General features: G+C 39.9%; 1 protein-coding gene across 1 annotated transcript in view; it reads right to left on the bottom strand.

Annotated features, from left to right (window-relative positions):
* NYAP2 (neuronal tyrosine-phosphorylated phosphoinositide-3-kinase adaptor 2) overlaps positions 1-12,540 on the bottom strand; it is a 119,036-nt gene extending 106,496 nt beyond the window's left edge. The window contains exons 1-2 of the mRNA XM_010568291.1: positions 12,045-12,540; positions 4,502-4,744 (exon numbers count right to left, since the gene is read on the bottom strand). Coding sequence (XP_010566593.1) covers positions 4,502-4,707 — 206 coding nt within the window. The 5' untranslated portion in view covers positions 4,708-4,744; positions 12,045-12,540. The remainder of the gene's footprint in view (positions 1-4,501; positions 4,745-12,044) is intronic.
* Positions 12,541-14,406: the final 1,866 nt, after the last annotated feature.

Here is a 14,406-nt window from a genome sequence, read left to right as displayed (position 1 = left end):
TGTCTGTCTGGATACTTCCCTCAACAAACAGAAACAAAGCTTTCCACAGAGCCACTTAGGTGCTGGGAATGAGCTACAAGTAGGGGAAACCTACACCATCAGCTTTACACGGGAGCAGTCACATCTTCATAGTGTTACAAATCAAAATGATGACTTCCATGACAGAAAGAGTAGCTTGAATGACACCTAAAAACTAGAAGGCAGAACTTTCAAACCAAACATCTCCTATCGAAGTGTACAACCTCAGCCACTCCCTATGATTAATGCAACATGTCTCAGCCTTCAGAGAAGGAGGAGTGTTCACTATTTGTTTCTTACCAAGATTTTGTATTTATACAATTAAAAAAGCACTGGTGAAGTATCCACACGAAACTATATATAATACATATAAAATATCTAAATATACATATTTCAATTATGGATGAGTCAGAAAGCAACTGCTTATTCTAACAGATGCCCTATGTAAACTCAAAATACTCACCTTTTCCCTGGCACCTGTCACTGCCGAGGCAAATCTACCTTCTGTTCCCAGAAATGCTGCCTACGGCAGATATTGTATCATGGCAAATGTACATCTCGCAGTACTGCAACTTTATTGCCAGTGAAAATGATACTGCTTCATAACTTTATTTGTAATTTATAAGCTCTATGGGCAATATGCCAGTATGTTCTCTTAGTCTGGACACAGCCACCTGAACAGACAACGATCAAGTAGTGAGACCAGATGAATAAAAGTTGGGGGGAGGGGGGAAGGTCTAAAACTTAGGCCCAAAATATATATACTAACATATTTATTGTGGCTTACTCTCAGCTACTGATCAGTACATTAACCTTATTTTCACTGCATGACTGCTAAGTACCATACTAAAAATAGGTCAGAAATTCAGATCAGATCAGCTGACTCAGCCCAGCAAGCTCAGACAAAGACTAGTTGCTTTTTTTTCTTCAATCCAATACGATGTGCTTTATCCCCTGCAATGTACAATAGATCCACATATTTTTCCCCACAATTAACCTATCAGAACCACACACGATGAGATAGCAATCACACCAAGGGTCCATCAGTGCTACTGAAGAAATGCAACACAATGTATCCTTAGGAAGGCAAAACATACAATCAAACAGTTCTTTTTTTTAGGTCATTTTTCTGATCTTGTTTCCAAACTGCTCAGACTAATGCATTTAAATGAACTTAAGTCATTCAGCATGGTTATAAGATGATTTAGGTAGATAACAGCTGCTTCCAAATAGTGTTGTGTGTGAATACCACCACTTTATTAGATAATAAATTACTCATTATTATGTTGTTAATATACATGATTAGCCTTCTTCTAAAAGAGACCATCCGAACACTAAAATTGAATAGCTTCTCAAAAATTCAATAATTGGACTATGAGGTAATTTTCAGTAGGTGCCAAAGACTTATAAGTGCTTTATTTTGATTCCCACAAGCAAAAGGAGAGTGTTTGCTGGAACCCCCTCTCCTGCTCAAAATCTACCTGCAGTTAATCACAGGGGTGACTCCCTTGTTGCTAAGGAGATGGTTTTCAGCTGTTGGTAGTCTCCAGACTGGTAGCACTGTTATCACTGCACATGTGCACCACTTGCTATCTAGGCCACACTATCAGGAATTTGGGGTAATATAAATACCCACCAAGATAAGGTAAAGACATAAGGAAAATAGTACAGAACAAAGAAGAAATCAATAATCCTACTTTACCTTTCCTGACTGCTGTGTTTCAGTAGACAACATGGCCTTGGATCAATCTCTAGAGGTTACTACAGGGAGCAGACTCAATTGCAATCAGCCTAAGTGACTTCAGACATCATGGTTCCTTTAGTCAAATCAGATGTTCTCTCTTGGTCTGCCATTGCTTTTAGCTTTCCTAATCAAGGGTTGATCACAAATATCTCATTTTCCCTCTCCAAGTTTACACAGGAAAAAGACAGAGAAAAAGCCTCAAAGCATTTTCCAAGTTTTCCTAAGCTGTTTTTCCTACTTTGTTTCCTCAGACAGATATCGTTTACCCCCACAATGTTACTGAGATAAGCCAAGTGGGGAAGGAGTAGAGGGGACTAACAGCAAACATGGTTTCCCACAGAAGAACACTATATTCAAGAAATGTTGATACCTCCAATCCACATACATATACGTGCTGTTCCTCTGATAAACCCACTACATTGCTGTTAAACTTCCTTGTGTCTTCTGAGTCGGAGGAGAGCTCTGTTCTCAGTGATCTCAGTTCAGCATGAGCAAGAATTCATGTTTTGGCCCAGACCTATATCACCTGCACTTAGCCAGAGCTCTTCATCAAATCACTTTGCCAAGATCAACAAATAAAACCACACAAACCAACCACAAGGTAGGAAATACTGTTACTGCCATTCAAATTAGGTAGAAAAGCTTGGCTAGAGGACTATAAAGAACCAGGTAGGTCCACAACTTACTCTCTCATGCCCCAGGAAACTTATTCATAACAAAACCTGTTCTGGCACTTAGTGACCTTCATGGTCACACATACAAAAGTGCATGTAAACAGGTTAGCCAGAGCATAGCTTACTTATCTGTCAGCTCTGAAGACCATATTCTAAATACATCTATATACACTGACAGTTTAACGTAGCTTATCATCAAATGAAGAAATTACCACAAGGACTGCGGAATTTATTTTTCTAGCCAATTCTAAATCAATGAAATAGTGATGTTTCAATAAATTCAAAATATTTGCATCTTTGAGTTTTTTATTTTATTTTCCTCAGTGGGGAAGAGCCAGTAATGTAAGATGAGAAAGTACTCTTCATCTCACTACTTTAAAACAGCAAATTATTGACTAGCACTTTTGTATGCACTCACTTCACAGTTGAGACTGATTCAAAGCCTTCCTCTGCTTAATGTAACTAAAACTCAACTTCCCTCTCCATCATATTAAGAAATATTTTGAGGTGGGTCTCCCTACCCTTTCCTCTTGGAAATTTTGCAGTTTATGTAGCTATTCAGTAATCAAAAGACAGGGATGAACACTAAACAAAGATGGCAAGAATGAAACTGAATGTGTATCCAGCGTAAATCAAAACAAACAAAAAGAACCCTCCTGTATTAATCTCCTGCAAGGAACAGCATTTTTTCTCATGTAGCTGTGCACAGTATAGCTCCTGCTACAAGCAGCCTATGCCTTTGACTCCCCAACAGTTTGAATCTGCCTAAAGATCACCCAAAAGTTGAGCTGACAAGATAACAGTCCAGAAGGTACCAAAATACACATTGCATGGGTTCTCATTATGCACCGTCATTTCACATTATTCTTATCCCCCCCCCCAAATTAGGGACAATCCAAAAAGTTTTACTTCCTGGAATGTAAAGCAGCTATAATTTTACTTTACGTTGCTGCTTATCCCTCCTCTGTCAAATTGTATGTGCTGTTCTTTTCCTTTTAACATTCCATCAGAATTACCAGACTACCGAGGCGTTGCTGGAACATTCACAGCACAGCATGTCTGTTACACACGGATGTACAGTACCCAAGACATAGCATAAAATTTAATCACTTAAACTGAAATACAGAATATTCTTGCTGGGAGAAAAAATTCAAAGGACCTCCTATCAGTTTGTGCTCAAGCCATCTATTTGCATATAAAAGTTTAGCATTTGGATGGATGATTTACCTGTATTACAGAATTTGTCCCTCTCCTCAAGAAAATGCAAATTTTTAAATATGCAAATGTGTATATAATAAATATTCATATATATCCCATTCTTTTCCTGTCCAGGAGGCTGCAGAGATTTCATCGCTATCCATTGGCACAAGATGCCAGGTCATGTGAGTGCTCCTCTCATTAACCGTCAATTAAAAATAAATGGAATTGTTCAAGAGCAGCCATTATAGGGTTCTACCCATCAGGGGCTTGATCCATTTTTCTTTAAATGATTGCAATATTTTTACTGACTTGAGAGCATGCAGAATGGTGGGGAAATCATAAATAACACTTTTTTTTGTACAATCTCAGAGCACAATTAGAGAGCTTTGAAAATTTACCAGATTTAAAACATCAACTCAAGGGGAGTCTATTTTGACCTGTGAGGCTGTCCCTGTCTTGCAAGAGCTCATGCACAAATACATCTTTCCACAAAGCACACACTTTCCATCTAAAAGCACTGAGTGGACAAAGACCTATTTTCCACTAGATCTACAATTCCTATTCCAAACACCTGAACTTTTTGTTACGAATCACACCTGCTGAAGATGCCACACATGCTTAAACTGAATACATTTGGATGGGAATACTCTCTTCCATTAAGGGAGGCAGAACCATTCAGTATCATGTCTACACAATATAAAACACATGCAATTAGCAGCCTGATATGGGCCAATGGTCTGTACTGCTTTTACCAGCAAGCTGCTTAGAAATCAACTGGTCTACACATATTTACCATACCTGAGACAGAGCCCCTCACTGTTCACTCACGCTGCCAGACCACTCATCTTTTTATCAAAATATTTACCGTTTTATTGCTTCTTCTTGTTTTCGGCGTTTTTCACTCTTTTCTTTCAAGTAAGCCAGGTTTGTTTCATTCCTCATGCGATCATTCTCTCGAGCAATGTCTGATGCATTCTGTATAACCAAGCCATCATAGGCCTTCATCCCCATATCTTCAATATACTGGAGAAAAGCGCCCAAAGTGACCTCCTCCTGATTAGAACTCATCATCTTGCAGGAGATAATGAACAAAGGAAAGCAACGTTTCCTGCAGGTTGAAAAACACATAATACCTTAATCAGTAGGAAAATAGCTTATGGTTTATGACAGCGAGATTGTGTCAATTGTAATTAACATCTCTGTAAGGGACAATTTTTTTAGACTTTCTCCTGTCTAAAGAATAATAAACAAAGCAATTCAGAACACAGAACAACATTACTCAAAACAAGAGGAGATAAAAAAACAAGAGTCTCTTCTTCCAAGCGACGCAGATCCATCCGGTTATACATTGTTCAAATCCCAAAAACGTTTTCTCCCACCCGTTCCCTTTTCCTAATACCCCTCAGTTGCAATCACACTGACGTCCCTGAATCTCAGTTTGAATTGGACTGAAAAGGCTTCCATCCCAGGACAACAAGTCCTTTTTGCAGTTTAGATAAAGCTGCACCAGAACAGATCACCAGATAAAATTCCTATTCTGCAGGATGTTGCGAAGTTCAGGTGAAAAATACTGCTATGTTTTTTGAAACAAAAAAGTTCAAAATTTTCTTCAGGTTCAAAATCTGTAAAGAAATATTGTGAAGTAGTTTCCTATGTTTCTTAGTAACCTAGATATGAGCCCATAAGCCCTGGTTATCTGTTGCCCAACAGCTTGTTAGCTTGAAGCTCCAAGAACAAACATGAAATCCCAGCTAAACTGGGACCTTCAGAACTCTAAAGCCCTTGAATTCTCCAAGTTGCCATATTTCTTCCACAGGTATGACAGACACTTGGGTTTACAGCACCTCCAGCTAAGCAGCATAGAGAACAGACACACTTCGATCCCTAGGTCACTCCTGGCTCCATGACAGGCAGCCTAAAAGCTCTCAGAAAGGTCCCAAAGGTTTTTGACTCAGCAGCAGACACCCTGGGCATCGCAAGAACTCTGATGTATAGATACATCAGTAAATACTACAAGTGACTAAAGGCAAGGTATAATTTCAAGAAACATACTGGGTATTTAAATTCTATACGACTAGATTAACTACTTCTTAAACAAGTAAAATAGAAAAACAGAGTTGTGCCATCTTCTTATTTTAAATACCAATTACTTTAAGGTTCTGAGACATTACCATCTTAAATGGCATTATCCTGACACAGCCCTGCAAGGGGGGCCCTCATCTTACAAATGAGGAGTCGATGCAGAGAGTGACTGAGTGACATACTGGCAGTTTTGGCAGCTGAACTCAGCTCTCCAAGGCATGTTTGCTTTTTCACTACCAGAGCGTCTCTCCTTTCCCTGAAGAAGGATAGTATGACTTCCCGGAATCAGCCTGAGAACCATGCCAGCACTGCAACTAGAAGTAATCTTACTGAATAGGCAACAAGTATCCTGTCTGCACACAGATTTTTTGGGGCAGAGTCCCCATGTAATCAGCAACAAAAATCTTTCCTCCATTTCCTAATACACTTCCATAGTTCTAATCTTTATTACACTGCTGGACAAGCAAAATTCTGATCAGGGTAGGCACTGATTCTAGAAAAAAAACCAAACCAACCAAACAAACAAAAAAAAACCCCCAAAAAACCCAAAACAAAACCCCAAAACCCTAAAAGCTCTTACAGATTCTAGGAATCCACTCTGGGCCTTCAGGCACAGCCCTGAACACAAGAACAAAATGCTTTTACATCCATAGAGTAAGCAATGTGCAAGGGATTAAAAGAAAAGTATTTTTCCACCCTTTTATTTTTTTTCCCCGTTTTTTGATCACTTGAAGCAGCAATGACAACAAGCAGCTGGTTTCAGGCAGTTAATACTTAAAAAGCACACCAATAATTTTTTTCCCTTGTTCTCTGTGTCTCTATATCAAAATTATTTCTGTACAATGGTAACCTGACTTAAAATCATGAAGATTCAGAGGATGCAAAGGGTCTGCTCCTATCACCCTCTTCCACCTCCCAAGACAACCTTTTCTATCAACTAAGCCTGAATATGAGTGTAAGGCTGACTTTCAGGGTCACTAAATTGATCTTAAAGCCTTTTCAGGCATGGGTATAGGTATCTCCTACTAATCCCTGCAGGGTAAAACCAGTGAAGGAGGTTTCAGTGCAGCCCGATGTGCATGCATGCAATTTCCCACAGCTTTCACATTGGAAATAGCTAGAACCCACTGGGTTCGAATATGCATTGAGCCATTCTATATATTCACCATAAGTGGCACTGTATCTGCAAAGGAGTGCATTGGGAAGCTGACAATGAGCTAAACAGACTCTATTAATGTTACTGATGCTTCAGTAGACATCACTTTAGACCAATTCCTAACGTTTCCAATAAAGAAAAGTAAGTCCAGATACCACAGCCCCTTCCTGGGAGTCTCTGTCTACAGCATGAAGCCTACCTGCTTAAAAACAACGCTAACAGCATACATGGCTCTAACTCCATTGACTCTGAACTTCTCAAATGGTATCTGCTTTTTGATGGTTAAAGTCTGCGCCATTTCCCCAATAGATGGCTATTTCACTGTATTTTCCATTTTGGACTTCTAGTAAAGCCTCATTTCTGCATATGTTGAATCAAATTCAGATAAACCTGTACAACAGAGAAATCCCACCCTAGTGAGCTTAGTGGCAGTTTTGCCATTGATTTCTCCAGTGACCAGATTTTACTCCTGAAATATAATATGAAATTTTATACTGAAGATAACTTCAGCAGCCTTTCAACAAATGCAGTTCTGATCCGTTTTTCCCTGAGACATACAGAACTTGATCTGTTTCACACTCTCTTTTATGACAACAATACTTCATTTTTTTTCCCCCATTGCTTCCCTTTCTTTTTGGAGGTCAAAAATGAGCTGACACTTAAGGATATACTGAATCTCCTTTTATTATGATATTTATTTTTCATATGAGAAGACAAAGTCATTCCAATTGCAAAAAGACTGAAATAAAAGCCTTTATTCTGCTGCACACACTGACCAGATACAGTTTATCACTGATGTTTTCTATTACTAAACTCACACAGAGTGACAAAAATTTACACAATATTTAATAAATGGATCAAGATATGTTCTTTGTCCTAACAAAGGTCCAGTCCTGCAACAATACTGAGCAACTGTAGCTACTGAACTCCTCCTGTGCCTGTTGACGCTTCCATGCTTGTAACACCAAATTCATTTTGAGGTATTCCTAGAGGGGGTTGGGAGACGCCCAGATATTTCAAAACTTTGAATCAGCTCTTATGGCACTAACTCTGAAAAGCATCTATACAAGTAGCAAGCATTTTTTGGATCAAAACCCATGTATCTCCTACATGAATGTTATTTTACAGCCTCATTGCATTTACTAATATTGTACAGTTGTGCATGCTATGCTTAAAAGGAATAAAAATGCAAACAGCTGGGGCAAAAAGCTTAACTAATTACAGTAAACATTTTTACAGCATTAGTATTCCTTGTACAGCATACTAGGACCAATTTTATTTAATGCCACGTCAGAGATACTATGTTACCTTAATGTATTAATATAAAATATTAATTAAATATTAATTAAAATATAACTGCAATAGGCTGCAACCAATACATGTGGACCATTGAGACATGCATTGTCACCCTCCTTGGAAAATGTGCGGACAGCACTGGTCAACTTTTGATCAAAGTTCTACTGACTAGTAAACTCAGGCAGTGAGAAATTCCTAACCATCTGTCAGGGCAGATACAAGTACAAGCAAGTGTTCTGTTTGATTACATTTATATTTGATTAAAAATATGCAAATGCAAGTCGTTAAATAAGTCATGTAAGCTGTAGGTGAGGCACCATCATTTTGGTACCCCTAACATACACACTGTGGTCAGGTATTTTGTTAGCTGGTAACAAGGACCATACAGAGTCACCTGTGTATTTGCAATCAAATTGTTTTCAGTCCATTTTGTTTTCTGAAACCAAGCAGCCCTGTGTCCTGGTTTTGACTGGGATAGAGTTAATTTTCTTTCTAGTGGCTGGTATAGTGTTATGGTTTTGATTTAGTATGAGAATAAAGTTGATAACACGCTGATGTTTTCAGTTGTTGCTAAGTAGTGTTTATACCAAGTCAAGGATTTTTCAGCTTCTCATGCCCAGCCAGCAAGAAGGCTGGAGGGGCACAAGAAGTTGGGAGGGGGCACAGCCAGGGTAGCTGACCCAAAGTGGCCAACGGGATATTCCATACCATGTGACATCATGCCCAGTACATAAACTGGGGGCAGTTGGCATGGTGGGGCAGGGGATAGATCACTGCTAGGGAACTAAATGGGCATTGGTCAGCAAGTAGTGAGCGACAGCATTGTGCATCACTTGTTTTGTATATTCCAATTCTTTTATTATTATTATTACTGTTATTGTCATTATTATTCTCATCCTTTCTGTCCTATTAAGCTGTTCTTATCTCAACCCTCTAGTTTTACTTGGGTTTTTTTCCCCATTCTCTCCCCCATCCCACTGGGTGGGGCAGCAGTGGGGGAGCGGCTATGTGGTGCTTAGTTGCTGGCTGGGGTTAAACTACAACACCCTGGAAAACTAACTGGGAGTTGCTCTGTTTGGGAAATTCTTTTAACACTCCTTTCTCTTCCTCTCATCAGTGTGAAGGAACAGAAGGAGACAGCAGGGAGGAGGAAAAGCCATGGATTTCAGCTATTGAAGCCAACATACTGAGAAGTCAACAGAAATTGATTGGAGGAACTCTGTTATGAGCATTCACTGAACATGAAGATTTTTGGAAATTCACCTGAGTGCAAGGACACAAAGAAGGAATTCTGCAACATGTTCACTTTGTCTCTTAAAGGTCAAACTAACACTATGTGAAACCTCACTGAGGAAAAAAACAAACCAAAACAATCATGCACACTGGTACCTTCCCGTCCAGGTATCCCCAAATCAGAAGGACATTGGCAAAGGAGCACAGGGCAGCTCACACTGTCATGGCCCATGCAATCAGCTGTCAGCATGGGAGGAGTAAAGCAAGCAAGATTTTTTTTTTTTTCCTTCCCTGCCAGTGCATCTGGTTTACTGGCAAGGGGAAGCAGTCCCCTTACCAGTTTGCCTAGAAACATTTACATAACTGAATTCAAGACCTTTGTATTGACTCAGACACAGTTTCCATGGGAGAATAATGCATTGTGCTTCACGAGACTGTTCCATACCTTACTTCTAACTTAACTATTTGCTCTGAAGCTGAACATACAACATTCTTGGTCAAACCCAACCCACCTCCTTTTCATATGATCAGTGTGCAAAAATACCGAATTCATAATATGAGAGTAATCAACCCAATATCACAGTATCAAAGCAGTGCTATATGTTAATATTCAGACATGCAGTTCTCCCTCTTATTCACATGAGGATCCCCAAAATATCAGTTGTTTTTCAGCACGCTTGATAGCCATAAGCTGCAGCTGTGCTGCATTGAAAATTGGCAATGCTGACATTAAATTGAAGGAGCTTTTTGAAGTAATGACAAAGGCACTGATTGCCTTCTTCCAAACCAGAGGGGTTTTTGTTTGGGTTTTTTTTGGGGTGGTTTTTTTTTTTCATTTTAATGTAGGAGAACAGAGCCTGGAAACACAAGAGTGGGGTTGCCCAAAGTCCTGAGTCCAACCCTAATTTATAAAGGTCTACACATCTCTCCAGTCCTGCCTGTCTCCCTTCCTCATACTGTCTCCTCTCTTTGACAACACACCTGCTTTCACATAACCTGTCAATTCCCTCCACTAAATTCAGTACATCAGAAGGATTCTGCACAAATCAAGGATGCTAATCAGCCATTCAACCCTTGAGTTTGAACCGTTGCACTCTAGTTGCTTGCAAGGCAGTAAGAGCAAAGTAGACAGACCAGCCATATCCAATTTTTACAAACTGCTGACCACAGCATACTAATAAGGATCTAATGGTATTAGGTGTACAAAGAATACTTTCGCTGCAACCAAAAAAAATTCAGTGATGGAAAAATATACTAGAGACTACTTTGCAGAACTCTGTCTCTTATCATAAATGTGCCTTATACCAAGTGAGCTTTGAAATACCCAAACAGTTGAATGTGATGAGACAAATTGCTAAGACCTGCTTTTTAGAGTTGCATTCCCTGCTCATTCTTAACAATGAGCTGGCATTACTGTTTTCACAGACAGCGACACACTAGATACTAATGTCAAAGAGGAAGGACCTTCTGAAATAGGTTGCAAGTTTCCTACTATATATCATTTGACAACTTTTTATGCAGGTATTTAAAGAAAAATAACAACTACACTCATTTGGAAGTACAAAATATACTTCGTATTTTGACTGGGATTACAGATTATATACCTTATCCTCATTATGCTGCACAGCATGAGTTCTAGCACCTGGGTGAAATCACTGAAGCTAAGTAGAGCTAAGCCCTTCACTTAAAGAGGTTAAAAGTGGCTCCTTCAGTAGAATGAGAATGCTACTGCATGGGTTTAAAGAAATAGTCCATTTCTACAGACATTGCACCCTTCATAGGGGAAAGTTATGCTCCCTGTAGTTTTAAGAACAGAAAAAAATACCCTCAGCCTTGAATTTTGGCTCCTTTGCTAGTGCCTTTTGAAAAGGGAAAAGGTCTTTGCTAACAATGACTCCTCTATGACTCCAGAATGTAAAGAGCTGTTGTTTACTTTGCAATACAGCAACACTTTTATCACTTTTATCCCCTGAGGAAAATAATGCTTCCTCCTAACCACAGGGATGTTGGACAATTACAAATCTAGATTCAGAATGATCAGCACTTAAGTGCAATCATGACATTTTATCACCCCAATATTATGCAGAAGACTTATGAACAACAATAAGAAATAAACCCACACAACACTCACAGACATATAGACACACATTCTGCGTGCAAACAGGAGTACATTTGAACTCAGAAGAAAGAATGAGCTTCTTGCTGATGGATGTATTTTTTTCTTCCTCCTTAAGAAAATGAAATGGTGATTTCACTACCACCAGCATCACATTAAGATGCTGTAAAATTTTAATGGTGGAGTGGGTCTGATGAGTAACTAACATAGATGTTAGAAATTATTTCATCAGAAAATAGCAAAGAATGTTTTTAATTATTTCACAGTGCTTTTTACAAACAAAAAAATCCAGCTGCAAAATGTCTCTGTGACAAGCACAATCAACATGTGAAGTACACAAAACCAGTCAAATAGACTTCAGCTTTTAGTTTAGCAATGGCTTGATTAATACCTCCTAAAAATACATGCAACTCCATCCTTATGCATTCTGACTACTCATTATTACAATTTGTAATATTTTTTTCATTCTAATTAGCACCATATTTTATTAGCATGCTCATATAATGTATTAAAATATGTACGTACCAAAATTTAAGTCCACGGGGACTGCTAAGTGCAATAATCAAAGGTGACTTTTGCCTGTAAAAGCCCTTTCCTGTGGTTATCTCAGTGCAGTCGGAAGGGATATTTCAGCACCATAAGAAACAGATTTGCAGTTAGGCTCAGTTTTTTCTTCAGTTAAAGTGCATTAAATCTTGTTGGCAAAATTGCCCAGATTGTAGAATTCGACATCACTATAAGTCAGTGTGTTGTTACAGATCTTCTTAACACACGATTAAAATGGCATGGAAAGTTTGGCTTTTAAAAAATGCAGTGGCAAGAGAAGACAGGTGCTTGCTTCTTTAAATCCACATTCAGAGAAGAGAGGGTACAGATAATGGGAGGGTATAAACAACACCCTGCTTTGAGGTCCAGCAGAGAAGAAACTGGATGATTTTTACCCACTTTACAACATAGAAGATTACGGCACCATCATATGCACTAACACAGAGATTTCTAAGGTGCCTCATTTGAATATGTTCTGTGGAGACAAAAAGAGCGGAATATAAGGAATAGAAAACATCCTATCCAAATGGCTTCTTGCAGCAGGAAAGACGCTCGCTCTCTCATTGCCACTTAAATACAGAAGGTCTGAGGCAGTCTAGCTTGTGGCATCGTCTCTCTCTCTCCCCCGTGACTACAGGCAGGCTTGCTCTCTCCAGCTGCCTTAGTCTGTTGATGCTACTGTTGATTAATCAGGGATTCTCAAACAAAGAGCAAGCCTACCTTCGGGTGCCAGCAGGACTGTGGGGCTCCTCTCCTGCTGCAATCCGGCTGCCCTGACCCCCCGCGCAGCCAGCATCCTAGCACCTCGGACAGCTCCCCCGCGCTAGGCCCATTGGCGGGGGCGAGAGGACGGGAGCGGAGAGACGCCAGGAGCCGGTGAGCGGCAGCTGCTTCGGTCCTCAGCGCCAGGGCTCGGGCGCTCGGCAGAGCCTCCGAGCCAGGCAACAGTCTCTCTCTTATCGCCACTGCACTGAAGTCTGATTAGCAAATAATCCAGTGGGGGGAAAAAAAAAAAATCTGCATGAACAGCACTGTACAATCACATTTAGTCTATAGGTAGGAAGGAACGCGAAACAACGCCCTTCCCCCCTCCTTCTCCCTTCCCCAAAAAGAAACTGTTCTTCCACGGAGAATGTGTAAGTTAACCTTTAGCCCATGTTATGGCTCAAGGAAATGAGCAGCCACTTAAAAGGAACATCTAAGCCTCAGTTTGATACCTCGTATTGATGTATCTCTTGCTCTCACCCTCACTGAAAAGCAGTGCAAGGCACACAATTACTGCTGACGCAGATTAGACCGCTGCTTGGGGAAAGAGGGGAGGAGCTTCTTAACCTCATCAAAACAACCTCCCACCACCTGCTCCCATTGCACAAGAACAAAACTATGCTACTCGGACAGAATGAGCGTGACATTTACGGTGTTTTACTTATATTGATATGAGATGCGCACTCTGGAAAGAAGCATTCGGTCTGAAAAACATTCAGGGTGGAACTACACGGTTTTATGCTTATCCAGAATTTGTGAATGTAATTGTTTGGAAGAAGAGATTTCCTTTTTTCTGAACTGGATCTATCTGCATTATAGCTCCTCCTTGCAGGATATGTGCAGTTTTGCTTTCTCTCCCCCAAACCTGCAGCCTGGACACAAAGCAAAGCATTCAATCCCTGCGCAAAAGCCAGTAAAAGGGGAGATGTCTGAATGTGCACAGAATGCATTACTCCATTGTTAAATGCCATTTCATTCTTCCTCTCTTAAGTTACAGGCATATTTTTCTCTTGCATAAATCTTGATTCTTATGTTACAGTAACAGTTGAATTTATTTTTAAAACTAGTAACAGAAATTACGGTCATGGAATAAAGTCCTTTCAAAGTAATGCATGTTCACATGAAAAGCAGTGCTAGTACACAAATAAGAGCACAGGAGAACTTTCTGCAGATTTGCTACCCCACAACTGGAATATTAATATTACCTCACATTCAAGAGCACTCAAGATAACCACCTAGACACATTGCAAAACATGGTGACCTCCTTTGTGCAGCAGTAGCCAATACTAACATCGGAACCATAGCCTGAAAGAAGCCTGCTCCTAAAACTCTCTCTCATACTCGCTAGTAACTCACTGCTCACTGTAACAGCACACATCCCAGCACACCTCTTGCAACACTGTGAAACAAGACAGTGAAGTTTCCACACAACATCTCCAGGAGACCATTTCAAAAGGATGCTTTAAGAAGGGTTACAAAGACAGGAGAACAGGGTTTGAAGATCTGGAGGGTTTTTCTTTTTGTCAGGGAAGAGGATCTAGAAAGGAAGTACCTACAGTGTAGAAGAACTGGAGGC

Source organism: Haliaeetus leucocephalus, unplaced genomic scaffold (genome assembly GCF_000737465.1).
Source record: "Haliaeetus leucocephalus isolate CR32 unplaced genomic scaffold, Haliaeetus_leucocephalus-4.0 Scaffold240, whole genome shotgun sequence".
NCBI classification, from domain to species: domain Eukaryota; kingdom Metazoa; phylum Chordata; class Aves; order Accipitriformes; family Accipitridae; genus Haliaeetus; species Haliaeetus leucocephalus.
Note: the sequence above shows the minus strand (reverse complement) of the source record. Positions and strands in the feature narration are given on the sequence as shown.